Source organism: Actinia tenebrosa, unplaced genomic scaffold (assembly GCF_029948245.1).
Source record: "Actinia tenebrosa isolate PJP-AT-01 unplaced genomic scaffold, QUT_ActTen_1.0 PGA_scaffold3__52_contigs__length_22856419, whole genome shotgun sequence".
NCBI lineage: Eukaryota > Metazoa > Cnidaria > Anthozoa > Actiniaria > Actiniidae > Actinia > Actinia tenebrosa.
In genome coordinates, this window is record NW_028292580.1 from 19456575 (window position 1) to 19484016 (window position 27442).

At 38.0% G+C, this 27442-nt stretch overlaps 3 protein-coding genes across 3 annotated transcripts in view; 2 read left to right on the forward strand and 1 right to left on the reverse strand.

The window, feature by feature from the left end:
* The first annotated feature begins 131 nt into the window (after positions 1 to 131).
* Positions 132 to 7047, forward strand: LOC116301406 (succinate-semialdehyde dehydrogenase, mitochondrial). Its single transcript, XM_031710459.2, has 10 exons — positions 132 to 433; positions 1857 to 1940; positions 2390 to 2560; positions 2729 to 2845; positions 3459 to 3602; positions 3933 to 4076; positions 4442 to 4600; positions 4917 to 5086; positions 5650 to 5708; positions 6388 to 7047. Exons 1-10 carry the CDS (start codon positions 200 to 202, stop codon positions 6597 to 6599), a joined length of 1494 nt encoding a protein of 497 aa, XP_031566319.1. The 5' UTR covers positions 132 to 199; the 3' UTR covers positions 6600 to 7047.
* A 330-nt stretch (positions 7048 to 7377) lies between these two features.
* Positions 7378 to 21125, reverse strand: LOC116301405 (histidine ammonia-lyase). Its single transcript, XM_031710458.2, has 24 exons — positions 20686 to 21125; positions 19032 to 19098; positions 18514 to 18538; positions 18166 to 18252; positions 17936 to 18008; positions 17374 to 17440; positions 17110 to 17147; positions 16420 to 16498; positions 16014 to 16060; positions 15013 to 15155; positions 13995 to 14042; positions 13649 to 13700; positions 13467 to 13562; positions 12439 to 12534; positions 12156 to 12214; positions 11743 to 11823; positions 11396 to 11461; positions 11007 to 11085; positions 10094 to 10144; positions 9962 to 9997; positions 9748 to 9882; positions 9115 to 9223; positions 8798 to 8867; positions 7378 to 8307 (listed from the first exon to the last, which is right to left on the reverse strand). The coding sequence occupies exons 1-24, from the start codon at positions 20927 to 20929 to the stop codon at positions 8146 to 8148; spliced, it is 2010 nt and encodes a 669-aa protein (XP_031566318.2). The 5' UTR covers positions 20930 to 21125; the 3' UTR covers positions 7378 to 8145.
* LOC116301404 (urocanate hydratase) overlaps positions 18153 to 27442 on the forward strand; it is a 33014-nt gene continuing 23724 nt past the window's right edge. Inside the window, exons 1-2 of the mRNA XM_089035476.1 lie at positions 18153 to 18272; positions 21301 to 21504. Of these exons, the coding sequence (XP_088891602.1) occupies positions 18216 to 18272; positions 21301 to 21504 (261 nt within the window). The 5' untranslated portion in view covers positions 18153 to 18215. The remainder of the gene's footprint in view (positions 18273 to 21300; positions 21505 to 27442) is intronic.

Consider the following 27442-nt stretch of genomic DNA (forward strand, 5'->3'; position numbering starts at 1 on the left):
GCTTATGTGGTTTTGGAAATTTTAGTTGATAGGATTTGAGAAACTTTTGGAAATTTTCACAAGAATATGTACGAACAGTGCCATGCCTTAGATCAGCACAGAGAGTGCTGGGCTCCCTGTGGTTTTGTTCTACACGCCGTGCATTTGGGGTTATGAGGTTTTATAGACATGCGATTGATTGTGTAATAATATCGGCCTTATGTCAAGATACCGTGCAAGAGTAATGGCGCTGCTTCGAAGTGAGTTCTCTCTCCTCAAAGACAAGGGCTACATTGGAGGCAAATGGATTGGAACTGAGAAAACGTTCCCCGTTTACGATCCTGCGACTGGACAAGAACTTGGACAAGTGGCAGACATGGGCCAGAAGGAAGCAGACTTGGCCGTTAAAGAAGCTTATAAAGCGTTCCAAACCTGGAAGAAAACCACAGCGAAGGTGCGTAAGAATGTACGGATAATTCCTTTATTTCAATACGCTTCTACGAAGAAATTTTAAGGCTCATTTGTGAATGAACAATCAACTGGTTTATTAGTCGGCATTGAAATAAGCTTGAATTTGATTTATGTCTTAAGGTCTTTTCTTGTTCTATTCGCGAAAGATATTTTTCAAGAAACAAAGTGATAGAACTTGCACCTGTTTCTTTAACAAATAAATGATGCATGAACGTTTTCTTAATGAGCTAAATTATATTTCGTTTTATACTCTGGTCAACCATGGAATTCATCAACCAAGCATGGTCATTTACAACCTGGAGTGGAGAGGGGAGGGCAAGGTTGATGGAAGTTTAGTTACTATAGCGTTTTAGTTCGACAAAAGAAGACAGAAAAATAACATTTGATTGAAAAACGATTTTACTGAGCAAAGCATAAAATATATATGCACCAGATGATCATGACCTTACATTTTGCCTTGGGGGGGGGGGGGGGGGTGGGGTCAGGGTTAATCTTTACATTCTGGTAAAAGGCAGTTGCATCCATTGCAGAATCTTTCTACCACATTTAATATTCTAACTACAAGGGCTAATTTAATCTTACTTGTTCATATTTGCTGAGGGAGGGGAAAAAAACAGAGAACCTGGAGAAAAACCGGCTCTTTCTTGGTATTGCAGGCGACCAGAACCATGAAAATAATAAAACAATAGCTGAGAACTATGATTTTGGAGCTAAACAATACCCTGCAATATACTACTCTTCCCAGTAGACCAAGGTAGTTGTGATTTTTTAATCGCCTTCGTAGCGTCTGTTATGTTAATAATAATCCAGAAGTACATTTCAAATCGACCACGTGATGCCAAAACTTGACTGAATTTTGATCACGTGGTGTAAAAAACTTGTCCTCGTGGTACAAAATTGGCATCGTGGTCGATTTGAAATGTACTTCTGGATAACATAACAGATGCTACAAAGGCGATTAAAAAATCACACCTGCCTCGGTCTACTGGGAAGAGTAGTAACAAACGGCAACCCAGGACACAATACATCTTGCAACAGCAAGGAATACCCTAAAAACCCTTGTGGCAGGGGAGAGAACAATGCATCAAACAAACTCTGTGTATCTGTATGGGAAGGAATTCATTAGCCTGACCATGCCAGTGGGAATCTCAGTATTGAAAGGTGTATGCTTTAAAGAGTATGCTACCTTTACCATCCTTACATTACACTGTTTGATACCAAATATCTCTATATTTAGAAGATACTCTAGCCTACCTTTTACATGGAAGGGACATTTGATTGTTGTCATGCTCATCAACTACCATGGGATGATGACAAAGTCTTACAGTATATCATTCCCATGGAAACTACAATCTCTGGGTGATTAGGGTTATGGATATTTTATTTACAAATTTGAATGATTTTAGGAGCGTAGTGTGATGCTGAAGAAGTGGAATGACCTCATTCTTCAAAATCAAGAGCAGTTAGCCAAGCTTCTGACTTCAGAGCAGGTTTGATACAAATATTTTTGATACCACTTGCAAGGGGAGGGGAGGGGAGAGGAGGGAACAGAAGAGAAGAGAGGACAGGAGAGGACATGAGAGGAGGGGAAAGGAGAGGAGAGATAGAGAAAGGAGGGGAGAGGAGAGGAGAGGAGGGGAGAGAAGGGGAGATCAGGAGAGGAAAGGAGGGGAGGGAAGGGGAGGGAAGGAGAGAGGAGAGGAGGGGAGGGGAAAATATTCAAAAATATTCTTGAGTCAGCATGAAACAATGGCCCGAACACAAGGTTGGTTGGACTTGATAAGATACATTAAAATGTACATGATGTTTGAACCTCACTTGGAGACATTTTTTTATGGTCACTCAAACCAATTCAGGAAAGCTTGAAGTTCAAATGGCAAGGTCTTTCACCACGAAGAATATACTTTTTAATCGTCCATAGTAATTTTACTTTCAATAGGGCAAACCACTGGCTGAAGCCCAAGGTGAAGTCAAATACTGTGCATCATTTGCTGAATGGTTTGGTGAGGAGGCCAAGAGGGTGTATGGTGAGATCATTCCATCACCAATACGTGGTCGTAAACTATTAGTGCTAAGACAGCCCGTTGGTGTAGCAGCACTTTGGACACCAGTATGTTTAGAAAAATCATTATTTTTATTATGTAGCTTACTAGGTCCATTTGCTGATTCCATCTGTGCGCAGTCTAAGAAACTGCATACGTTTTCGTAACAAAAGTAAACGAGACCAAGATAATTAATAAAATATATATGGTTAATTAAGGTTTTATTTTTCTTTCAGTGGAACTTCCCTCTTGGAATGATAACCAGAAAAGCAGCTGCAGCACTTGCCGCGGGGTGTACTGTGATCATTAAACCATCTGAAGAGACCCCTTACTGTGCATTAGCCTTGCAGCAAGTATGACTTTGCATAGCTTTAAAGGTTTTGCATGATTGCATGCTGACAGCCATGCTAGATGTCAGTCAGAGTGATAAAATTCCTTTACTCTCAGGAATTGAATTCTTTCTCATGTAAAATGATTGTATTGTTCCTGCCATCTAACATGGTTGCCGTCATCATGCAAAATGTTTCTTTGTATCAGAGACCATAGAGGCAGGGGGTGTTCTTTAGTCCCTCTCTTATCTTTTTAGACTTTTTAGCACCATTTCCAAAATTTCAAGGGGTGGAGAAAAGGAGGAGCTTTCCCAAAACCTTTAGATTATAATAGTCCCCCACTCAAAATATCATGCTCCGCAGTACTTGTATCACTTTCAGCACGGTTACCCAATATAGTTGTATAATATGAGATGTTGGAAGATAAAAAAGGGACATGTCTTTACTGAAAATACTGCTTTAATTGAAAATATTATAATATTGATGTCAGAGCAACAGACCCACCCTTAACTTAATAAATGAGGCTAAAGCTGTATGAATTTAGCGAGACAGAGGATTGTCATAACAAGTAATTTTAAATGTATATTTTTGAACCTTTAGTTAGTATTAAATATTTTATTTGTTTGCAATAATGTAGCTTGCTGAAGAAGCAGGGTTCCCTCCAGGCGTCATCAACACATTGACATGTTCTAGGGATCAAGTTAACATTGTAACAGATGCTGTACTCCAAAGTGACTTGGTTTCAAAGATGTCATTCACTGGTTCAACGACTACTGGCAAGGTATCCAGATAAAAAAAAAACAGGAAAAATTATAACTGTGGACAATTAAATAAATATAATGAGAGTTAAGAAGTTAATTTTTGTAAAGGGAGGGGAAAAAATTAACGCAGAAGCTAGAAAAGCAACAAGCACCTTGCACTATAATAAAAAAATGCTTTTCACAAAACCCATCAGGCAATATATAGTAAGAGAGGTTTTTCAGGGCTTGATCTGTGAGTCAGCCTTGCCCAGTGACTTCAATTTTTTGATCAGCCCAGGTGTTGTTTCATGGTTCCAATAAAATTTGAATGATATTTTCACAGATTCCTTTCCATTTTGTTGTGTTTGTAGATTTTAATGGCCAAAAGTGTAGACACTGTGAAGAAAATGTCCCTTGAGCTAGGTGGCAATGCTGCTTTCATTGTCTTCAACTCAGCTAACATAGAACAAGCTGTTCAAGGTGCAATGTCTAGTAAATATCGACATACAGCCCAGGTACAGTATGGCTATGTTACGGGTTTTAGTGAATGTCAATCAAAATGTTTCCTTGATGTTGTCAGGAGACACAAAGTTTTCAAAGGCACTTGGCCACCACTTAGAAAAAGCTGGTAAGATTGGCTTCACAAAGGGGGGTTCCAATTTCATTCTACTGAGTACAAAGAACATGAATGGCTTCACAAGATCTCACAAAGGGGATTTCATGGCACCCACAAAACCACCCCTGAATCTGCAACTGCTCTGCCACTGCTCTGATGCTTATATTACATCCACGAAATGCAAGTCAGTTAAGAGACTTGTCAAGAATGTTTTCTATAGCCATAATAAACTATTCAATATATATTTTTCGAAACATCTTTCAGACTTGCATTTGCTCTAACCGCATTCTTGTGCAAGATGAAATCTATGATGAATTTGCAAAGCGCTTAGCAGAGGCGGTGGACAAAGAACTGAGGGTTGGTAACGGCATGGACAAGAACTCCACTCAAGGACCTCTCATCAATGAACTTGGTGTACAGAAGGTAAAACATTAACAATAATAATGATGGTAAAGATGATGATGGTGATGATGATGATGATAAGATTAATTATGGAAATTCAGTTCAAGGGATCCGAGTAAACCAAATTATTATTTTTCAGTTCTTAAGACCTTTTAAACCTTTATATGGGGGGGGGGGGGGGGGGGGGGCATGCATGACTAGTCACCCCATTTACAACACAGGGAGCCCCCTGAACAAAAATGGGGAAGCTGTGCCGCCATTGGTCAAGACATGCACACTCTGCTATAAAATAGAACTTACTGTACTTTTCTTACTTTAATTTGATTCTCAATCATAGGTTGAGAGGCATGTTTCTGATGCACTGTCAAAAGGTGCCACATTATTGCGTGGAGGACATCGTCATGCATGTGGAAAAAACTTCTTTGAGCCAACAATCCTTACTGAGGTTAACACTGACATGTTGATTTGCAAAGAAGAAACATTTGGTCCGGTTGCACCCCTGATTAGGTAACCAGGATTTTACGATGACCTCAAATTTGATCAATTCCCTGGAAAAATCAGGGCATTGATAGCTTACAGATCAAAATAAAATTTAAACTGTTAGGTTTTATGGAGGGAGGAACACCAGAGACCCATAGAAAACACCTCGGATCAAGGGAGAGCCCTAACAAACTCTACTCACATGTGATGCCGAGTCCAGAGTCCATTCTAATTTTATCAATATTCTGAAAAACTCAGGGCATGGATAACTTACAGATCAAAATGAAATTTAACCTGTTAGGTTTTATGGAGAGAGGAACACCAGAGAGCCCAGAGAAAACCCCTCAAATCAAGGGAGAGACCCAACAAACTCTTCTCACATGTGATGCCGAGTCCAGAGTCCAGGAATTGAACCCAAAACCTAAGTAGTTAGAGTTTCCAACAGTCATCGATAGTGTAATTACGTACAATAATGTGGTAGTGTCTGTCGGGTTCGTCTGTAGTTGTTTTCTGTGTTAACTTTTGTGATATACAACATACCACAAATTCAGAAAGATGTGATGTACTTGATGAATTTAAATGTTTTTCAGATTTAAGACTGAGGAAGAGGCATTGGCCATTGCAAACTCCACAAACACAGGGCTTGCTAGTAAGTATGTCACCCTATGACAATGTCAGTACAGGTTTTGGTAGTTGTCAGTAAGGCGTCCGTGGGTTGTAAGTAGTGCGTAGGTAGGTCTTGGTAGGTTTTCAGTAGGGTATTGTTAGGTTGTCAGTACGGGTTTTGGTAGTTGTCAGTAGGATGTTGGTGGGTTGTCAGTAGGGTGTTGGAAGGTTGTCAGTAGGATGTTGGAAGGTTGTCAGTAGGGTGTAGGAAGGTTGTCAGTAGGGTGTTGGTGGGTTGTCAGTAGGGTGTTGGTGGGTTGTCAGTAGGGTGTTGGTGGGCTGTCAGTAGGGTGTTGGTGGGTTGTCAGTAGGGTGTTAGTGGGTTGTCAGTAGGGTGTTGGTGGGTTGTCAGTAGGGTGTTGGTGGGTTGTCAGTAGGGTGCCAGCTGGTTGTCATAGTTGGTGGGTTGTCAGTAGGGTGTTGGTGGGTTGTCAGTAGGGTGTTGGTGGGTTGTCAGTAGGGTGTTTGGGTAGTCAGTAGAGTGCTGGTGGGTTGTCAGTAGGGTGCTGGTGGGTTGTCAGTAGGGTGCTGACTGGATGTCACAATTGGTGGGTTGTTGGGAGGTCGACAGTTGGTGGTATTGTCAGTAGTATTGTATCTATTCTGAACCAGTGCTGTCGTTATATCAAAGCACCCAGTTAACATTTGACTTTATTCTGTAGGTTATTTCTACTCCCAAGATTACAGTCAAATCTGGCGTGTATCCGAAGCCATGGAAGCAGGAATGGTTGGCGTCAATGAAGGGCTCATTTCCAATGAAGTCATCCCCTTTGGTGGATGGAAGCAATCTGGGCTTGGTAGGGAAGGTTCCAAGTATGGAATAGAAGAATACATAGAAATGAAGTATGTCTGCATGGGTGGAATCAATGAGTAATGATCAAATTAGGTGAATCCTCTAGTGTCTGTTGTAGGTAGGTACAATATAGTACAAAATAGTGAATTTTTTTAAATGATTCTATGTGATGTTCTCTCTTGCTCAGTGCTATCCAGCTTGATTAGTTCTGTTTTCATCACGAGAACCAGTATGGCTAATGAATAGTATGAAATATTCTTTAGAAATGTGTACATTATTTCTGTTATACAACTATACATTCCTAAGAAAATCAAACAGTGATATGGTGGTAGTCATGGTAAAGGACTTCTTCAAAAAATTATTTTTTTCAAAAACAATACCAAAATAACAGCAAAGATAAATATTAGAAATTATCAGCCAGTTTAAGAGCAAGAGAATTACAACCGGGAAAAGGAAAAACAATGCAATTCTGTGAGTTTTGAAAGTGTGATTATTGTTACTTTTTAAAAATAAAATAGTGAAGGTTTCAGCTGTGAAGATTATGAATATGGGTTTGAAAAGACTTCTTTCCATTTGGCATATTGCTTCCCCATTTCAGACCATGTGTCATTCCCTTTAGTATCATTCATTTCTTTGATTAATGGTTGCACTTCAGACCTTGTCATTCCCTTGATTATTATTTCTTTGTTTAATTGTTGCACTTGAGAAGATACATGAACTGGATAAAACACGTTTTCTAATTTTAGACCATGTGTCATTCACTTGAGTGTCATTTGTTTGTCTAATGGTTGCACTTAAGAAGACACATGAACATGGATGCAACTCAATGTTTTCTAATTTTATACCATTTGTCATTCACTTGAGTATCATTTCTTTGTTTAATGGTTGCTCATGACAAAGCACATGATTATGGTTACAACTCAAACAAAAAAAATTATTCTAGGGAGCTGTTTATTTATCCCTACAGTCCCATTAGCGAAGAATTAACCAACAGATAGCCTAAATGAGAAATGAGAATATGGGAAACTGAAATACTAGATAAATGAGAATTGAGCTATAAATAATTGCCAGACACTAGCGTTCGTATTTTAACTTTAACTTTAATGTGCATTTTTAATTATTACCTACACACATTATTTAACTGTCTCTTAATAATAATCTTAAATTTTAACAAAAAATTAATTCCTTTTAAATAAAATGTGTAACAAACCTTACCTAAGGCTTGATACTTAAATAAAAAATAACCAATACTATACTAATATCATTTATACATAAATACTAAATGTGTAAATGGGCAATTCAGGGGTTTTATAAGGAGTATCTGAGGAGTAAAATAAAATATGACTAATTTCCACAAATCAGTGATATTTTGTCTTTTTCCTTTAGACTTCCAAGACACAACTACATACATTCAAAACTTTAGTTATTATAGAAAGTAAGTAATAACCAAGGACTTTTGTAAAACTATTCTTTTTTTAAATTGTTTTTCAAGTCTCCTGAAGAAAATAGAATTCAAATTCCAGGAGTTGCACACTAGGAATAAATTGTTATCTTATTGAGGCATTTAACCTCGGATCTAAACAGCAGTTACCATAGAGATTGCCACAGGGCCCCTCCAATCACTTGTCTAGGTAACAGCAACACTATCAGTTTTTCGTTTCTTATTGACTGTGTTATCATCAGAAGACATAGTACTTGTCGATGGTGACTGGAATATGTGGTCCTCAAGGTGATCCATAGAGGATTGATGCTGGTAACTCTTGTAGAATGGAAAGGCAGCTTGCCACACCTAAATGGAGAAAGAGTGATCAGCATATTATACCTTGCCTGCCGTCACAGTCATTAACATATTGGTAGCGATATAAACCTTTATAACTAAAATCAATAAATATTTTACTGGTCACTCAACTATTTACTGTAGAAACAGTACTGTCGATAAGGAATTACACTTTAACAAGGCAAGCACAGGTGTTATATGCTGCTAATGCACCACCTCTCACCAAGGAGGTTATTGGTTTGATCTCCTGACTCACCATCTTATGTGAGTAGAGTTGCTTGTTAGTACTCTCCTGTGCTCCAATATCATAGTCTATCTCCAAGTTCTCCACTTTTCCTCCCTCCACAAAAATCAACTCCTAAATTCCAATTGGATCATGGAATGAGGGCCAAGGTTCGATTGCCCCTAGCTACTAATAGTATTACAGTATCATCGTGAAATGAGGATGATTTTTTTATTCTTTATTCATAATGACGGCTGGTTTTAATGTTAAGAGACACACCTTTCCTTCCAGAAGAAGATCTGTCACGGCTTTCATATCAGGCACCATGTATCGATCCTTATCTAGTGGTCTGGATTAATAATAACAAAGGAAAACACATAATCAAAGAGAAGTAGAGATGGTTAATAAGACATAATTATGCCCTTCTACTATTTCTTGGTTTCAATCAAATGATAAAAGTCTCATGAGAATTGAAATACATTGTTTTGTGCTCCAAATTGAGCTCCTCTGGGAATTAATACAAGGGGTCTACTGAAGGGCCTTGGACTGGCGAACATTCTTCGATGCAGTATACAATACCAAGAGAGTCCACCTACTTTGAAACTGAGCGGATCAGTGCGTGGACTGACTCCAATGGCTGGGTCGTCTTCAAGGGTCTTAGGAATTCTATTCCTTGACAAGCAGAAAGCAGCTCAATGGCCAACACTATTAAGCAAGAAAGAAATTAATCATGGGTATAGATTTTAAGGTTATGATTCTGTATGATTATCATCTGTGCAGTTTCTATTCTTCCCGGGTACTATTGAATGTAAGTTTCTGAATGGCTTCCACCCTGACCAATCCCAGTTTGCAAAGATCATACCATAGGGAAGCCAGTAAGTATGAAAATTCATACCAAAAGAAAGTCACTGAAGCAAATCTGAAATGTTTGCCGCAAGAAAGCCAATTAAATGCACATGACAGGGAAACCAACTAAATGCACAAAAAAGAAAGCCAATGGAATGCAAATCTGATTCACAGGAAAGCCAATGAAATGCACACCCCAGGAAAGCCAATGAACTAATAAAATGAGCTCGATAGGGAAGCCAACTAACTGCATACAAGAGGGGGAAAATGAAATTCAAACTCAAAGGAAGGCAATGAATATTGCAAGTCAGAAATGCAAACAAAATGCTCACCACTGGTAAATTTGTAAAGACAATAGTTACAAAAAAAACACATCACCCTACCTTTCTCAACGTGCTCAACAACTTTCAGAGCCTTTCTAGCTGAGAAGCCTCCCATAGAAACATGATCCTCTTGGCCAGCGGATGTGCTCAGCGAATCCACAGATGAAGGATGGCAAAGAACCTTGTTTTCTGATACTGTTCAAAGGAAAAAAACACTGATTAAAATAAATACTGCCTCAAGGACCCTGTGTTAAAGACAAGCAATCATACATACCAAGAGAAGCTGCAGTACAATGCATCATCATAAGACCTGCAACGATTATTGTTTGTTCACATTAGCCTTGAAATATAAGGCAGTCTCTTCTTCTGTATGTAACGAGTAAAGGCATCTAAAGAAATATTTTACCTGAGTTAAGGCCGCCGTCTTTGCTGAGAAAAGCAGGAAGTTCACTGTACGCTATAGAAATAACAGCAAAGAACATCAGTTAAAGCTGAATAGCATAAAAGTACAAACTGGACAAGAAGAATTTATAGATGAAAAGTGGAGAAATCACACAAGCAAGCGATTGACCAAAAAGTATTCAAGTCATTAGGGTTTGAATACATTCTTGTGATAATGACTGGATAGCAGCTCTGTTATGACATCCATTTACTGCACATCTCATAGTTTTCTGTTTTGCCTTAACTTCTACTTCCAAATCCCAATAGACCCTTGTTGCTCTGTTGTCCCATTTCAGATCAAGTGTCATTTCCTCAAGTATCATTTCTGCCAGGTTCAATATAAGACACTTGAACGTGAATGGATACAACTCAAACAAAGAATCTTATTGCTTACTATCAATCACGTGACTTTTTGGAGTTGACTGGGGGCAAACAAGTGGTTGACTGAGGGGCAAACAAGCGGTTGACTGAGGGGCAATTAGCGGATGCTAAGTCAAAATATGTCAAATTAAGTCCTCAAACTATTGTATTTGACTATTTCTGCGACATGAAACTAGAAAACAAGAAATCAAAACAACCTCCAGGATTCTACAAGCCATCAAAAAAGAGCTTTTACCAGAAGTGACATCTATTGATAGCAACCTATTCTCAAGGGAATGACACATGGTCTGAAATGGGAAAGACCTTTTCTGAGATGGAACACTGTGGTCTAGCTTTAGTACAAACATCTCTTGTTCATCATGCCTTATATGTTGATGTTAGTACCCAAGCTAGACCACAATGCATCCTGTTTATCAAACTCAAAAAGGCCTAAGCATAAACAGTACATTTATTTAATCTGGCATCAAGTGCTTTAGTAATGACTCTACATTCATTACCAGGGTTCATTAGTCTTTCAATTCGTCTCTCACTCATGCTTGCAAGTTCATGTACACCGATGGCCAGGTAGTCTAGTGCCTGGAAAAATGCACAAGGAATAATGTAAACAATGTAACAATGAAGTATGGAGCTGGCATGCAATGACTCCCTTAACCCTTCTAGAGCTCCCTCTCAGTTTATTCCAATAGACTAATTTTATCTTGGGCATAATGTTTTCCCATTTCAGACCACGTGTCATTCCCAAGAGAATAAGATTCTTTGTTCGAGTTGTATCAATATCCGTGTGTCTTCTCATGTGCAACCGTTAAACAAAGAAATGATACTCTAGGGAATAACACATGGTCTGAAATGGGAAAACATTACGCTCAAGCTAAAATTAATGTCCTACCTTGGCAGGATATTCTCCATGGAAATTTCCACAAGACATTATAGCACCTCGATCTGCAAGTATGATCTTTTATTGAGTTAAGGAAAGACTTATGCACACGTCAGCATCACTTCACCATTTTCTGACATGTAGAGAAACTCTTTTCCTTTTGGCTTGAGTTTCGATTCAGCTGAGGTGTGAATGATTGACTGGTTTCACTGTGTGGTGAATGCGATACAGGAAATATACTTCCTTTGCACGTTCGTCATTGCGTATGACGTTCTGTGGTCTAAGAACCTCATCCAACGTAACATACACTGTAAGATCTAACCTCCTTTGTGCATTGCACAATCTTAACATAAGGATACAGGGTTATCAGTAGCGCTGTTCATCTCTGTGGTAAGAATTCCTCGTACAAAATTGATTGTGTCGTTCACTATACCATGAACCTGAGTAAAAACAAGCAACATAAGAGCTTTGCCAAAAGGATTATCATTTATGACTACCAGTCTTTCTTTGCACCTCGCAAACTAAATTGAAGCTTAAAAAATGTTGGATAGAAAGGATTTTGTTAAATACTGTCAAGGTCTACACTGAGATATGGAGTATATTTGTATCCTATGAACTATAGAATGCCTAGAGAGAATCTAGATGTGAGAAGCAGGGAATAAGATATCCGTCCTAATAGGGAAGATTATGACAGTGGAATGGCATCTCATCAATCAAATTTTAACCGAATAACGACAATAAAAACACCGTGTACAAACAATTTCAGACATACCTGAGGACAACAGCGGAGAGTATATGCATCCTGTACGCGCTTACAAAAGCGATGGCTTTCTGTTGCAATAAAAATTGTTTCTTTCAAACTGTTTAAATTTATGTTAGAAAATTGTCTGGCATAAAAAGCAAATTCAGTTGCAATTTTTTAATTTAAAAACTGTTATTATAAATTGGTAATTAAAAATAGTCGATTATTTTGAAAACCTTCACTTTTTAAAACATGGTTACTGTCTCGCATTTCTCTTGTCTTGAATAGAGTATAATGTTGATTAACAGCTCACCTGCAATCTCTGAAGGATGCAATTCAGAGTGCAACACCGAGCGCAATCTCTCTGCAACTATTCCCTGACCTTTGTGAGGGCGAACTTGCTGAATATCTGACAAACAAACAAAAAAAGAACAAACTGGTTGTGGATGAATATTTCTTCTAGGAGAGGACGTCTTTCAAAAAAAGAACTGAGAAAATCTCTGAAGTCCTGCAACATTTTACTGGATCCACGTCAATCAAAGAGACAATTTATAGACGACTTTCATAACTCAGTTTTTTCAGATAGAGAAAATGAAGACTTTTTACCAGAAACTATTAATGCTATCTGAGAAAATACTTCAGGAAAACTATTTCCAGAAAATTTTGTAGAATTTGACTGCATACCAAAGAAGTTATGAAAGAACGAAAATAGAGAGTTTTGTATGTATTTATCACTGGAAGCCTTGGTGGCCTCGTTTTGCTGCATTTTCAAAACTTCAGATGCTCACATCTTGTAAAGGATGTATTATTAATTTAAGTAGAAACTCACACGCCTTATCTAAATCAACAAGATCAATGATTTAAAAGGGTTTTCACTCCAAAAACATTGATTTTTAATGATTATGCAAATTAGCAGCAGCCAGTTATGAAAGTCGTGTATTCATTGCATGAATTTTGAACAAGTTAATGAACTTCAAACAAAGGGCGCGAAAAACGTTTTTTTTGCAAACAGTCCAGAATTGTGGTACAAAAATAGTTCTCATTAATATTATAAAACTTTTATAAAAATTAAGCTTTGGATAAATTTGTACACTGGTAATCATTAATATCTATCAAAAATATTATTATTTATCTGAAGTGAGTCCTTAACATTTTATAGCTCTGGATAAATTTGTACACTGGTAATCATTAATATCTATCAAAAAAAATATTATTTATCTGAAGTGAGTCCTTAACATTTTATTGGATTCAACGTCAATCAAAAGCATAATGCATTCATTCCACATGAATTTTGAACGTTTTAATGAGCTTGAAACAAGTCTAATCTATTTTCACACTCACCAATGTCAAAAGCATTGGTACTTCCCTTGAGAACTTCCAGTGATAATGCCGCAATAATGTCAGCTTGCTTTGCGATTGCATGGGCTCGTTCCAGTGCTTAAAGCAAACAAAATAAAGTTGGGCGTATTAGATATAGAGCAACTTCAAAAGCTGTGTAGAAAGTGCTGGTGTGGTTAGTTTACCTTCTGCTCCCAGAGCTGTTATGAGCTGGGTACCATTGATTAGAGCAAGACCCTAAAAAGAAGTTCAAGTTAGTAGAGTCAACAACTGTAGCCAGTTTTCAATCATTCCCAAGGGAGTGAAATCACAAAAGGCAAGGCCGCCACTCTTTGGGCATTTGTTGGCCATGTGTTGATATAACAAAAGAATTCATTGACTATTCTTCCGTTTAATTCAACCAAGATTTTTCGGCTATGTTCAAATGAGTACCCAAGCTAGACCACAATGCATCCTGTTTATTGAACTCAGAAAAGGTCTAAGGAGTGGTCTAAAGCACTATCTATAATTATGGAAGCTGGTGTTACTTACCTCTTTTGGCTTCAGAATTAATGGTTTCATGCCGTGAGCTTCAAGAACCTAAAATAATTGAAACCATAAATATTTTTTATGCTATCAATATGTCCTCCTAAAATCCTCCCTCCACAAAAGATCAACTAGCTCAGTTCTAAATTCAAATTTGATAATGGAACGAGAGCCACAGGTTTGTTAGCCACTGAATGTTAAAGTGCTACTCTGATGAAAATCGCTCAAACTTGGATTCAGCTGAAACTTCCTAAGAATACTCTTTAAAGGTCCAATAATCACTGTATGAAGTGTTTTCTCGATATTCAGGACGAAAGTATGATATTTTTACGATTATTTTTTGGAGTCTGTGACGTCATACAGTCAACATCAAACATTGCTACATACATTTCTTTGTATATAAATCCTTAATTTGATGAAGCCCAAAGGGTGGCTAATGTGCTTATTTCACATTACTTGTGACTATAATTTATATTTTGGGGTGTTTGGGTATTTCTTTCTCGGCTTTACTTCTGATATTTTGATCATAAACTACAAAGAAATGTATGGAGCGATGTTCGATGTTGAGTGTATGACGTCACGGACTCCAAAAAATAATCGTAAAAATATCATACTTTCGTCCTGAATATCGAGAAAACACTTCATACAGTGATTATTGGACCTTTAAAGAGTATTCTTAGGAAGTTTCAGCTGAATCCAAGTTTGAGTGATTTTCATCAAAGTAGCACTTTAAAATTAAAGTTTGGAATCCATGCGGCTTTTTCATGACTATGACAGGGTAATAAACCTTATTCATCTTGGTGCAATGTTTTCCCATTTCAGACTGTGTCATTCAGACTCCAGAGAATAGGATTCTTTGTTTGAGTTGTATCCATATTTCTGTGCCTTTTTCATGCACAACCGTTAAACAAAGAAATTATGTTTTAGAGAATGACACATGGTCTGAAATGGGAAAACATTAAACCCAAGATAAAGTCTAAAGGTCTATAAAATATTGTTCAATTTGTTTTCCTACAACCCTTACCAGGCTTGCCTCTGCCCATCCACTTCTTGGACTCCACATCTTCCCTTCTCCCAAAGCAATACCCATTGCCAAGTGAGCGAGTGGTGCCAAGTCTCCACTTGCACCTACAGTACCCTGTTCAGGAACCATGGGTAACAACGAATCTACAAACACAATAGTATGTGTTATAGACTCCAATACCTCAACCCAGGGAGCCCAAGTAGGTCTTTTTTTGTCAGTTTGTTGGCCTTCCCATTCAGTATCCTTCTTAATGTGCATATAGAATTGTGGGCCTAAATTATATTGTTGAGCTTTTATATAATTTCCACTACCATCCTATGCAACATGAGCTCCTCACCTATACCTTTGCACTTCAGAAAGGCCAATCACAGAAGTTTGTTATTAGCCACCAAGTATTTCTTTAATTTATATTTCAAAAGATTAGAAAGAGTGCTCTACACACTCTTGGGTGCAGGTATCTCACAACAATAACTTACAAGTCAATGACTGCATGCCATGTTGGATGATATACCTATTTCAATAAACGTTGTCATGGCCAAAGGCGATAGGCAATAAGCAATAGGTGCAAAGTGATAGGAGATAGGTCATTACAAGATCAAGAATAGCTGGAATGACTTGTGTTTCTGTTTCTTATTCTCATCAAGAACATGGAACCTAGTGTTGAGACTGATATTGCAATGTTGATTGTAGTTGACAAAACCATTTCCATGTCGGAATGACCTATCACCTTTGGCGATGACAACATTTATTGAAATAGGTGTATAACAGACTAAGAAGAAGCTGATGGCATTTTTTCAACATAATAAAGTCATCCATTATGGTGCCTTTCCTTATCGTATGCCATACTTTTTGATAGTTCCCAATCTTAGTGCCATAGAGCTGTGTTGATGAGAATAGCAAGAAGGGCTGTGACAGTAAGACAGCATCTTTGGCAATGGTGATATGGTGCAATGATCATGTAAAATATGGCAGACACTCCATTAATAAAGGTAAGTACTTACTGTTAAATGCTGTAATATATTGTTCAAGAGTGCTCTCCGAGATCCCACTGTGGTAAAAAGGGTAGAACTGTTATCAATTGATATTGATTGTAACAATGAGTTTTTAGCTTATACTGAGGCTTTGCAACATCAAGTGATGGCAGCCATGACAGGAGGCACAACAACAGAGTTGTTCTCCCCTGAGAAAATGAAATCGTTTTCATGTAAATCGGATTAGGCCAGATTCAATTGTTCCAAAAAGGAATAGAATTTGTTATCAATTGATGACTGATATTGTTCGTAACGATGAGGTTTAAGCTTATTAAGGTGAAACAAGCAACAATGATGGATAAAACTCGATAAATGTATGAATATTTATTAGTGAGTGTTTTTAAGAAAAGAATATGAAATAAGTTTTATGCCTTACCTGTACCCTTTCGCGAGTACATTTATTCTCAGAGCAAGCAACATTCGTGTTCTGTTTACAGTAAGTGTATCACCAGTACCTAAAATGACACGAATAAGAGAAGATTGGGAAAAAGATTGTTAAAAATCAATGCAAAAATGGTCGTACTGTAGGAAAACCGAACTCTACTGTGAGAGTTTCTAAGTGTGAATCCTGTATATTATGGCATGACATATATACTTCGTAGAGCTATTTTCATATGAGTGTGAGGAAAACATATAAGATACTGACTTTTCAGCACAAAGATGGTGCGTCATGCTGTAACATTGCAAATTGCTTCTGATTGTCTTCCATAACATTGGAATGGCTTCGTATAAAATTGATTATCATATGAGTGGTAAACATACGGTTCTGACTTACAGTACATGTATGTACACGGTTATGACATGCCGTAACATTGGAATGCCTTCTGATTGTCTTCCAGTGATTTATACTATCACAACCTGTAGCTACAGCTACGGTAAAATACGATAGGCCTACAGGATGGCTACAAATTTTCCCTAATGATTCCCACTCATTCTAAAACTGCTGACATCCCGGCAATCGTTTTCACTAAATCAAAGCAGTAATCTTACTCGCTGTTACTTTTTCAACAAATATCCTCCATTCCATTGCTCATTATCATAATAAAACTGATTAAAACATAATTACCTATGGCGTGGGAGCGTATCAAATTCTCTTGCAGTTCACTGATGAAAACAGAGGCAAAAAAGATCAATAAATAGTAAAGTGGTAAATAAGACATCAGGATTTATCTCGTAGCGGTATGACCGTATCATGAAATGGAAAGGAGAAGGGGAGAAAGGGTTGAGGGAGGGATGGGGAGATATAGGAAAGGAGGAAAAGAGGGATGAATGAAATAACAAATGAAAAACTTGCTACTATACAGTAATAAAAAATCAGAACTACACATACGTTAGATTATCTTTCGCTATGATAACGTTTGCAAATTTCCCAAAGCCAGTATTGACTCCATAGGCAGCTAGAAAAAGTAAGCAAAAGATATAGCAGTTCAGTGATGGCAGTTCAATCCTTTGTCAAGTAAGGCCCCGTCCACACGTATCCAGAAATATTTGTATCCGCAAATTATTTTTTGTGGATGCAAAAATGTTCACGCCTCACGCAGCAGCGTATTCAAATCGTTTTCGAATCGTTTTCACTGCGTCCACACGTATCCCCAAATTTCTTGATTTCCCTGATGCACACTATTGTCTAGTCCCTTTGTCAGATAGTTTTTCTTATTGAGCATTTGCAAAATCGTGTGTACGTCAACGTATTCGAAAATTTGCGGGTACGACCGTCCACACGTATCCGTATTCAGAGAAAATTTCCACTCTAGAGACAGTTTTCAAAAATTTCCAGATACGGATACACAAGTTTCCAGACACATGTGCATGCAACCCGTATCCACAAAAAAAATTTGCGGATACACAAATTTCCGGATACGTGTGGACGGAGCCTAAATATATCAGTTTACTTTGATTTTGTTTGACAATGTCTTCCAATAGTTGTCTTCCTTTGTTGACCATGGCTTTGGATTCATCTGTTAGCTTTAAATACAATTTATTTTGTTTTTATTACATTTTTTGTCACACCAATAAAGCTTTGTGCTACCGCAGGGTACAAACATGTTAGAAGCACCAAGCATTAAATTTTCATTTAGTACAAAATCTAGCTGAAGTAAGGTGCAACATAATGTATTAGTACCTTAATGACATATTTTCCTGTTCCAAGCTTGACCAGGTCATCAGTTGTCAATGAACAACCATCTAAAGCAATATACTTCACCGATGACTGAGAAAAGGACACTTCAGGTATTAATTAAAACACTCCTACGACAAACTGCATTAATTTAAAGTCATTAACTGACATTTTTGTTTTATATATAATTTTCATCATAATTATGGTCTGGGTTTTTGACTTCTACCTAGTATCAATCCAATTGCCAATGGTTTAAGTTAGATTTTTGATGGAAACCAAAACCTAGACATCTTGGGCTGTGTTGAGTGATTGCATAATTTATTATGAAAATGGGTGTAATGTGAGAACACTTGCCTCCTTATCGTCTTGAATTCTTTTACTTTAAGAAACACTTGAGTTAAGGTCCACATATTATCATGTGTCTCATCATCTTATAACATTTTTCACTCGAGAATTTTTTTAAAATCTAACTCATTCATGTTTGGCATGAAATGCCGGATTGGCATGGGATGCCGAAAACCTTCTTCATGTGTAAAGGGAGATGTCATAGAGGTGGTAACCAGTCAATTCACCCATGGACCAACTCGTCCACGCCAATTCGCCCATGTCTGAAATCATCAATCATGTGTTTGCCAACTCGCCCATGCAAACTCGCCCACGTTAAAATCACTTTAAGAAATGTCTAAACTTAAGCTGCTCAAGACTTCAAAATTCAAACTTTTTATGCACCATTTTTGGTCCGTGGGCGAATTGACTGTAAACCATGGAGGTGAACTCTTCTCGAAAGAGTAGATTTGAAAGGGGGTGTCATCTGGCGGATCAAGTCATGCAAGACAAAGGCAACCTGAATTTTCTTAAGCATCAAAGGATACTTAGGCTTGACTGAGATAGGGTTTTTCCTCTTCAAGCATTTTCGATCAAAAGTTTCTTTTTTCTTAACTAAAAAACAAAAATAAGATCAAATTATTATTATGCAACTATTCAAGTTAAGCCTGGCTCACATGAGCAATGCAAATGCAAGCCCAAATGCAAGCAATGTTCACATGTGCCACGCAAATGCAAATAAATCAAGATAAGCAAACACAAACGCAAGCACAAAAAAATAAAAAAAGTTTCCATTCCTTGCATTTTTATTTGCATTATTTGCGTTTGTGTTACTGTATGGTTCACACTTAGAAAGTGAAATAAGCGCAAACGTGCTTAAGTCATTTCCTGCATGCTTTATTACTGAAAGGAGCACGGAAAAAGCTGATTTATTTGTTAAATAAAGGACTGCAGTTCTTTGAAGGAAACTACTTGACAATGCTACGTCATATCTTGATCAGAAATTGGCAAAAAACAAAGTTTAATTAAATATTAATTATAGCCTCTTACTTAATTAAGAGGGGATGGAAATGTCATGTGACATGAAAGACGCTAAGAAGGTCTGCATGACACGAGAAAAACGTTTCCGCATGCGTGCATTCAGCACGTTTTCTAAGAATGAGGAACGCTTATGTCTACTCTTTCAAAGGAATCCATGACCAACACCAACAGATCAACGTGCACGCGTATTTGAACAAACGTTGCCATCATCAGGATAGCACTTTGGCGCCAAACCTCAACGTTCCGGTCGACTAGCATCAACCTTTTGGCCACCAGTTAGAACATGTTTTAGTGTCTGGTGTTCACGCCTAGTTGCAAACGACTGTAGCTCCCAGTGCACGTGGCCCTCAATCAGGCGGGCGTGTCTAAATAGGTTTTTTTCGAAAAAAAAGCCAACAAAAATAGTCTTGTTTGATGCACAGACCGATTGTTAAAAATCACAAATGGCATTTATTTGGAGAGCTTTTACTTTACGCCTTCAACTAAAGTGAAGGTTCTTTTTTGTCAAATTTAATAATTTATTGTATTACCCGCGTCCTTATACAGTAATACGTTAGTTGCTTCATCAAACTCATTTTATCTAACATAACAAAATTTGATGAGAGAAGAAAACTGGCTTTGCCATATAAAAGTTGAATATGGGTTTTCCGCGCCAACATTTCGTTTACAGCTTACTTAACATTTATATATATCCTAGGGGGCTAAGAGAGAGAGAGAGAGAACTTATAGCTCCTGTAAAAGAGAGAGAGAGAACGCAGAGAGACACGTGGAGGCTTGAAGCTGAAGCCGTGGGTTTTGTTATGGTATGCGGATAATCATAATTATAAAGAGGTTATCTGAGACTGAAAGTTTAGGAAGCATTTAACGCTTCCAGTACCTAAAAAGACTATATATTTTTTATCCTAAAAAAAACATCGGACTAGATAGCTTCCTGCAGGATTAGTTCATTTTTAGTAAATAACTGTCTTGTGTCGGTTTATTAACTGTTCAAAAGTTTCAAAGAAAATCTAGGAAGATGGCTTAAGTTGTAATCTAAACTTCTAAGTTATATTACCAACAATTGTATGTAAACATGCACTTAAGTTAAAAATTCAAACTCTTGACCTTCATGATAGTGGTTGAATAGAGAGACGTTCTCACATCAAAATATGTAAAACTTACCCACAACAAAATCCTTATCGTTTAGCACATCTTGCAAATAATCGTCATCATCTAGTATTCCATTAGCTTCGGCAAGTCTTAATTCACATTCATTGGAGTAGAATACCACCGGTGCAGTCGAGCGAGAGGCAGAATACTTATTAAAACGCTTAACGGTTTCTTCTTTGAGCCATCCTACCTCCTTCTTATCCGAACCACACGGAATGACAAACCATTCCTCTTCGATTTTCACATTGATCTTCATGATATTTCTTGTGATTGAATAATATTTAACTGATGTTATAGACCTTATAGTTAGTTGATCTCCTGCTTTCGCGCTTCGTGTGATGATGTGTATTTTCACTGAGAAAATCAGGTTTTTCAAGCGCCACAAATCGAACAATAAGCCACACCCCCAGCTACGCCTCCGGGTAAAATTTCACAGGGGAGGGTAAGTGTAAAATAGCTTTAAGTAATTATATCCTCTAATTTTAGTCTATAAATACCTTAAATGCGTAAACCCTAAACAATATTACATTAGCTTTTAGTGTTTTAGAGATGGTGATAATTTTATAAACAATTACATCGTAATAGCTATGTTAAAATTCGCTTTACTTTCCCTCCCCTCCCTTAAAGTTATGTGTTGACTATGAGAAACGTGGGCTCTGGGTTCAAGATTACAAACAAGCTGGTCAAGTTCATTCAGGACTCAAAATGTCGTCTTTAAAGGATGTTTGTGCTGGATTACCGGTGGATCCCTTACCACAACCAAGGGAAAGAGATAATTCAGTCCCTCATGCTCCAGTCAGGGCAACTCATTTATCAGAAGATGAAGAATTGGTGAGCAAATTAGCACGAATTGTGTTGTCTTTAACGTGCAGTCATTCACGTCTCTTCTACACGTGGAAGTGTATTTTTTATAACATTACTAAACTATCAAATGAACATTTATTAGATCGTTTATAACACAAATATGAGCTTATTTTAGAAGATTTCTCATAATTTCAAGATTTTATCGTAACTCTTATGTGCGTAATTACTCACTTAGAAGTCACGTCCACAAACATCTTCCACTGACGTCCACCGACTTCCTGTCGTTACTCATAGTCTTAATTTGTACCAAAAGCTGTAAGATACGTGAGGATTTTCGCGTTTTATTTTTTAAAGAGAAGAGTCCACTATCTTTTAGTTGTACTGTTATGCAACAAGCTTATAAATATTCCTTAGAGGAATATATACATAATTTTCATTTTACGCACTAGTGAATTGATGCCCCTATTCTTCGTTTGCACATGACATCATCTATAGCTGCCATCTTGGATGAATTTTGTTATATCATCTAACATGGTTGCTATGTCTTTTGTTATTTCACTCCCCTGGGAATGATTGAAAACCAGCAATGCCAGGAATTAATATCCATACCCTCCCCTTGGAGTATTTTTTAAAGGAACCCCCCCCCCCCCCTACCCCCTGGAAATTCCAATTTTCTTCCATACAAACTCTGTAATATCGTTCTTTCTCTGACCCCACCCCTCAGAATCCCAAATTCCTATGTGGGATGGATAATTTCTGAAATTTATGTTTTCTGCACTAGTCATCACAGGATGGTATAAATAGCAGATATAATAGTGGATGCATGCAAATGAGACAACAAGCATTGTATCAGCCTGATAGCCTTGATTGGATGATTTTTAAAACAAAAGTATATGGCATTGTGGGCTCAACTGTAATGAAAGCTATTGTGTTAGATTGTGTTACATTGACAAAAAAGTTTGGACATTGTTCTCGGATTTCCATACAAATTCACTGACTTTAAAGAGAAAATTTAGGTAGATTTCTTTAGTTAACTCTCTTAACAGCAGTAAGAAAAGCTTCAATCAAGCTAGAAAAATGATCAATTACTTGTATTTAGAGAACTAACTAAACAATCCAAGTAAATAGTTCATTTAAAGCCAGTACATTTGTACAGAAATTTGGGAACAATGTCCTAACTTCTTGGTGCATGACTGTGACACAATCCAACATAATTTATACCATGTGATGACTAGTGCTGAAAAGGTGAATTACACAATAACACAATGATTGTGATTCAGATTTTGACCTCTTAAGAGGCTGTGCACGTAAAAACCGACCGGTGGGGTCTGACTCAAAAAATCGATTTCCCTGATTTTTTGCTCATTTATAGGGTTTTACCATAGAATAACCAGAATGTATTTTTTATGTTTTCATTGTTTTTATTTCCCAAGAAAATTAGCTCCAAAGTTCGAGCCAGCTTGGAGGCTCAAATTAGCATCAATACAAGGGTTTCAAAACTCGTTGCGGAGCAAGGTTTTCTTCTTACATTATTGACAAATAAGCCAAGAAAACTTTATATCAATCATATGAGAACGATTCTGTGCTAAAATATTGAACTTTTTCTCAAAAACGAATTTCTGGCAAATTTTTGAACACAGTTTATTCGTCTCAAGCTGGTTTTACCACTGGTCTTTAAATCGGAATACTTTAAAAGTGGCAAAGTTTCAAACCTAAAATTAGACCAATTCTGATAGATCTATGGGTGGCGTTCGCGGCTAACGCGTCGTCTTTCACCGCTGTGAGTCCAACGGGTCGGGTCGCTGGTTCGAGCCCTGCGGTCGCCACATGTGAATTGAGTTTGTTTGATGTGTTGTTCTCTCCTATGCTACGAGGGTTTTCTCCGGGTTCTCCGGTTTCCTCCCTCCGTAAAAATCAACATGTGAGTTGAGCGTTGTGTGCATAGAATATTAAATGTAGTGGTAGTGCGTGTGAGCGAAAAGTGTCCCCAATTAGTGCGAAAGCGCTAGAACGACTAGACACTTAAATAAAGTGATTTTTTATCTAGCCTTATATTTCAACTTTATTGGAAAAAATTTGTCGGCCGATGCAAAACGACTTTGCGAGCTTTCATCAAAGTTACTATATTTTGATCGTTTATCAGCTGCCGAATCACTTCCGGTCTGTGAGTAAAACACAACAATTTGCATAATTTGATCTCAAAAACAAGACAAAAAGTCACAAATAAAATTTCATTTTGAGTATATAAATAAAAAAGATAACTTAGAAAGAGAAATTGCCAAATAATTACGCCTTAGGCCTTCAACAAAAGAAATTATAAACACTCACTTCGAGACAACTGCCGTGATCCATTCTCCGTTGCATAAAAATCTCTCTCGACTACCACATCGCGAAACAATTCCATAATAAAACAGGATAAATTTTGCTAGGAAAACATACGAAGTACTGAAATAGTAGCTATAGCAATGGAAAGATAAAGCAATAATTCGTCTTTAATAATCATTTATTAGAGCAATGTCTAATGGTCTTTCGGTGCAAGGCCGGCAAACAAGTCTGTCTGAAATAACTGTGCTTCTAATTATCCTTTCACCGCGCTTGCCGGCAAGCTGTAGCAAGTCAGTTCCAAAACTGCTGACCGAAGGCAGAGTCAAGGTTTTCGGAGTTTGCAATGGCGACTACATGTTCCTTCAAAAACAATACTTTCCTTAGAGACTGTGGACCATCCCGTGGTCATACGGAAGTACTATTCTTAAACACATGTCGTGATGATGTAAAAGGTCATCTTCAGAGCTGTCACCTATCGCGCTCTGACTTGATAGAATATGAATTGATTCTCCAGAGGGCCGGTTTTGAAAACATATCTTCTGATGCAACAAAGACCTTCCGTGTTTGTCCTCGTCACAGATATGGACTGGGAAAGTTTTGGAGACCACCTAGATCATGCCAGTATCCATCTCACAGTGGTTCGTCATCTCTAGTCAAAGGACGCGATGTCATTGGCCAGGACATCTCGAATGAAATTACCAACCTGTTTGGAGTAACAGTTCCACTAGGATCACGTAATTATATCATTTGAATGAAACACAGTAGTCAAACTATTGAATGCTAGTTTACTGAATTACATGATTTACTTCATAATAATAATAATAGTCGAGGGGAGGGGTTCTATATAAGAAAATAGCATTGGAAAAAGTGGGGTGGGGGGTGGGGGGGGGGGTAATATTGGAAAATATAAGAGAATAGTATGGAAAAAGAGAAAGGTGGATGGGTTGCCCCCCAAACCTGCGGCCTCTGAGGTCTTACAGAAAATTTGTGTTTTAACAGCAATATGCTCTAGCTGTCGCAAAAAACACAAGAAAGAAGTCAAAAATCAACCCTTCCCTGCTTCTTCGGAGGATAAGAAAGAAATATTCACCCCTGAGAAAGCAAATACCTATGTGCTTCGGTAAGTTTTCCTTTTTTTTCTCTTCTTGAGTTTATTTATTCATTCATGTTTGTTTGGTTTGAAGATTACTCCTTACGTATTTACTGATCAATTTGTTAGGAATCGTCCAGATGCAGAGTATAGGGAAAGTTTTACTGGTACGCCAACACCCATGAAAAGACGTGATCCTTGTTGGACACCTAGCAGCATGGCTGATGACGACATTTTGGAGTCAGAAGGAAATATCAACCAGAGCGTCGTAGATCAAGAGGTACTTAATTTGTACAACCAAGGTATGGCATCACTAGCATCTAAAATATGTCTAGAGTTTTCACCACTGCAGTCTCGCACAAAAACCACATGGGAAGATACCAGTGAGATGATGAAAAAAGAAGTCAAGGAAAATGTATTACAAGGCTGTCAAATTGTCTGTGAAGTTGTTGCCCCTAATTCCAGCAAAGAAGTTTACGACTCGCTATTCATTGACAAGGCGAAAGATACAGATTTAATTAGTGAAGAGCTTCTGTCCCTCATGACAGCATACCGAGATGCCCCTTCAAAAAATTCGAAACTTCAAATCATGAGCATTTATGCGTCACGGTTTCCTGCTGAAAAGTTGATAAAGTATCACGAGCCTTATGAGAAGATCACGCATTGGCAAATCAAGCAAGCAAGAAGTCATGCGAGAAAATATGGCCTTGGGGTTCCAGAGCAAAAAACACTTCGCCACCGAGTACGTCTTCCGATGGATAAAGTTGATCATTTCATTGACTTCAGTGACAGGCCTTACTTTTACCAAGATGTAGCCTACGGCACCAGAGTTCTTAAGCTAGATAGTGGATCAGAGGTTAGCATGCCAAATGTTGTGCGCAATGTTACCAGGTCTACCATGGTCCATCAGTATTTGCAATACTGCAGCGAAGAACAATTTACACCGTTATGCCAACGCACTCTTTTTAAAATTCTTGAAGTTAGGGAGGCGTCCGAGAGAAAATCTTTGCAAGGTCTCGATAACACGGCGGCAGATGGAGCTGTTGGATTTGAGTCGCTCGAGAAAATAGTAGATGATCTGGAATCTTTAGGGGCTTCAAAAACCTGGTGCTGTGAGACGAAAAAGCTTCTGAATGAGTGCAAACGCTATCTAAAAACTGATTATCGAATACACTGCCAAGATAGTCATTCATGTTGTCCTGATCACTCTCGTGACTACGCTCTAAGCGATGAAAAGGATAAAGCCTTTAGTGTTACATGCAAGCAGACTCACAACGTTCAGTGTGACAAGTGCGACTCCCTGAACTCAGTTCTGAAAGATGTCGAAAAACAAATCAAAAATCCTTCCATTTCATTTTACAGCTACGATCAGCAAGAAGACCTACTACATGACTGGAAAAAGAGTAAATAGAGCATCTACGACTGGAAGTCCCACATACTTAGATCAATAAATCAAGAAAGTGCAAAGCAAAGTGTTCTTCAAAACCTGAAACCCAACGAGGCTTTGATAATTTTCGACTGGGCAATGAAATTCCAACAGATGAAATTTCGAGAGAGACAATCAGACTGGTATGGAAAACGTGGACTAAGTTGGCACATTAGTACCATCGTGTTGAAACCTGAAGAAAGTAGTGAAGATGTTGAAGTCCGAACGTACGCTCACCTATTCGACAAGTGTACCCAAGACTGGTATGCTGTCCTCTCCATCGTTGAAGATCTTCTTGGCTGGGTCAAGTCTAACATCCAGCCTTCAATATCTCATGTTTTCTTAAGGTCAGACGAAGCTGGTTGTTACCACAACAATTTTTTAGTTGCAGCTTTGCATGGTATCAGTGAGAGGACTGGAGTAACTATAAAGCGGTTTGATCACTCCGAACCACAAGATGGCAAGGATATGTGCGATCGCATATTATGCCCAATGAAGACAGCTGTTCGAACCTTCTGCAACGAGGGTCATGATATAAGCAATGCGAGTGACATCAGGACTGCTTTGCTCAAACGACCAGTTAAAGGAGTCTCAGCTGCCGTTTGCTCCGTTCAAGAATCAAACAAGACACTCAAGGTGAATAAGTTGGATGGTTTCAGTAAATATCACAATTTTGCCTTTGAGAAAGATGGTGTGCGTATTTGGAAATGCCATGGGATAGGATCAGGAAAGCTAGTCTCTTATAAATCGTTGACGCAATTATCTCAAGAAGCAACTTTACTAAAAGTTGAGCAGCCATTTTTTGACATCAGTCAATCAAGGGCTCTAAAGTCGAAAGCCGAAGACCCATCAGAATCCAAAGAGACATCTCTAAACCTTCTTTGTCCACAGCCTGGATGTAAAATACTCTTTGCTACCTTTGCTGATCTGGAACTCCACATTGATGTTGGTGATCATGCTGAGAAAGAAGGGAAAGAGACAGTAAGTGTCTATGATACGATTAGAAAGAGGTGGGCGAGTAGATTCACTACCATACAGATTGAAAGAAATAAGACGAGGCTTCAAACAAGCAGTACATTAGAAACTTGCACTCAAGTTCAGGGAACAGCAACTAGTGTTGCGCA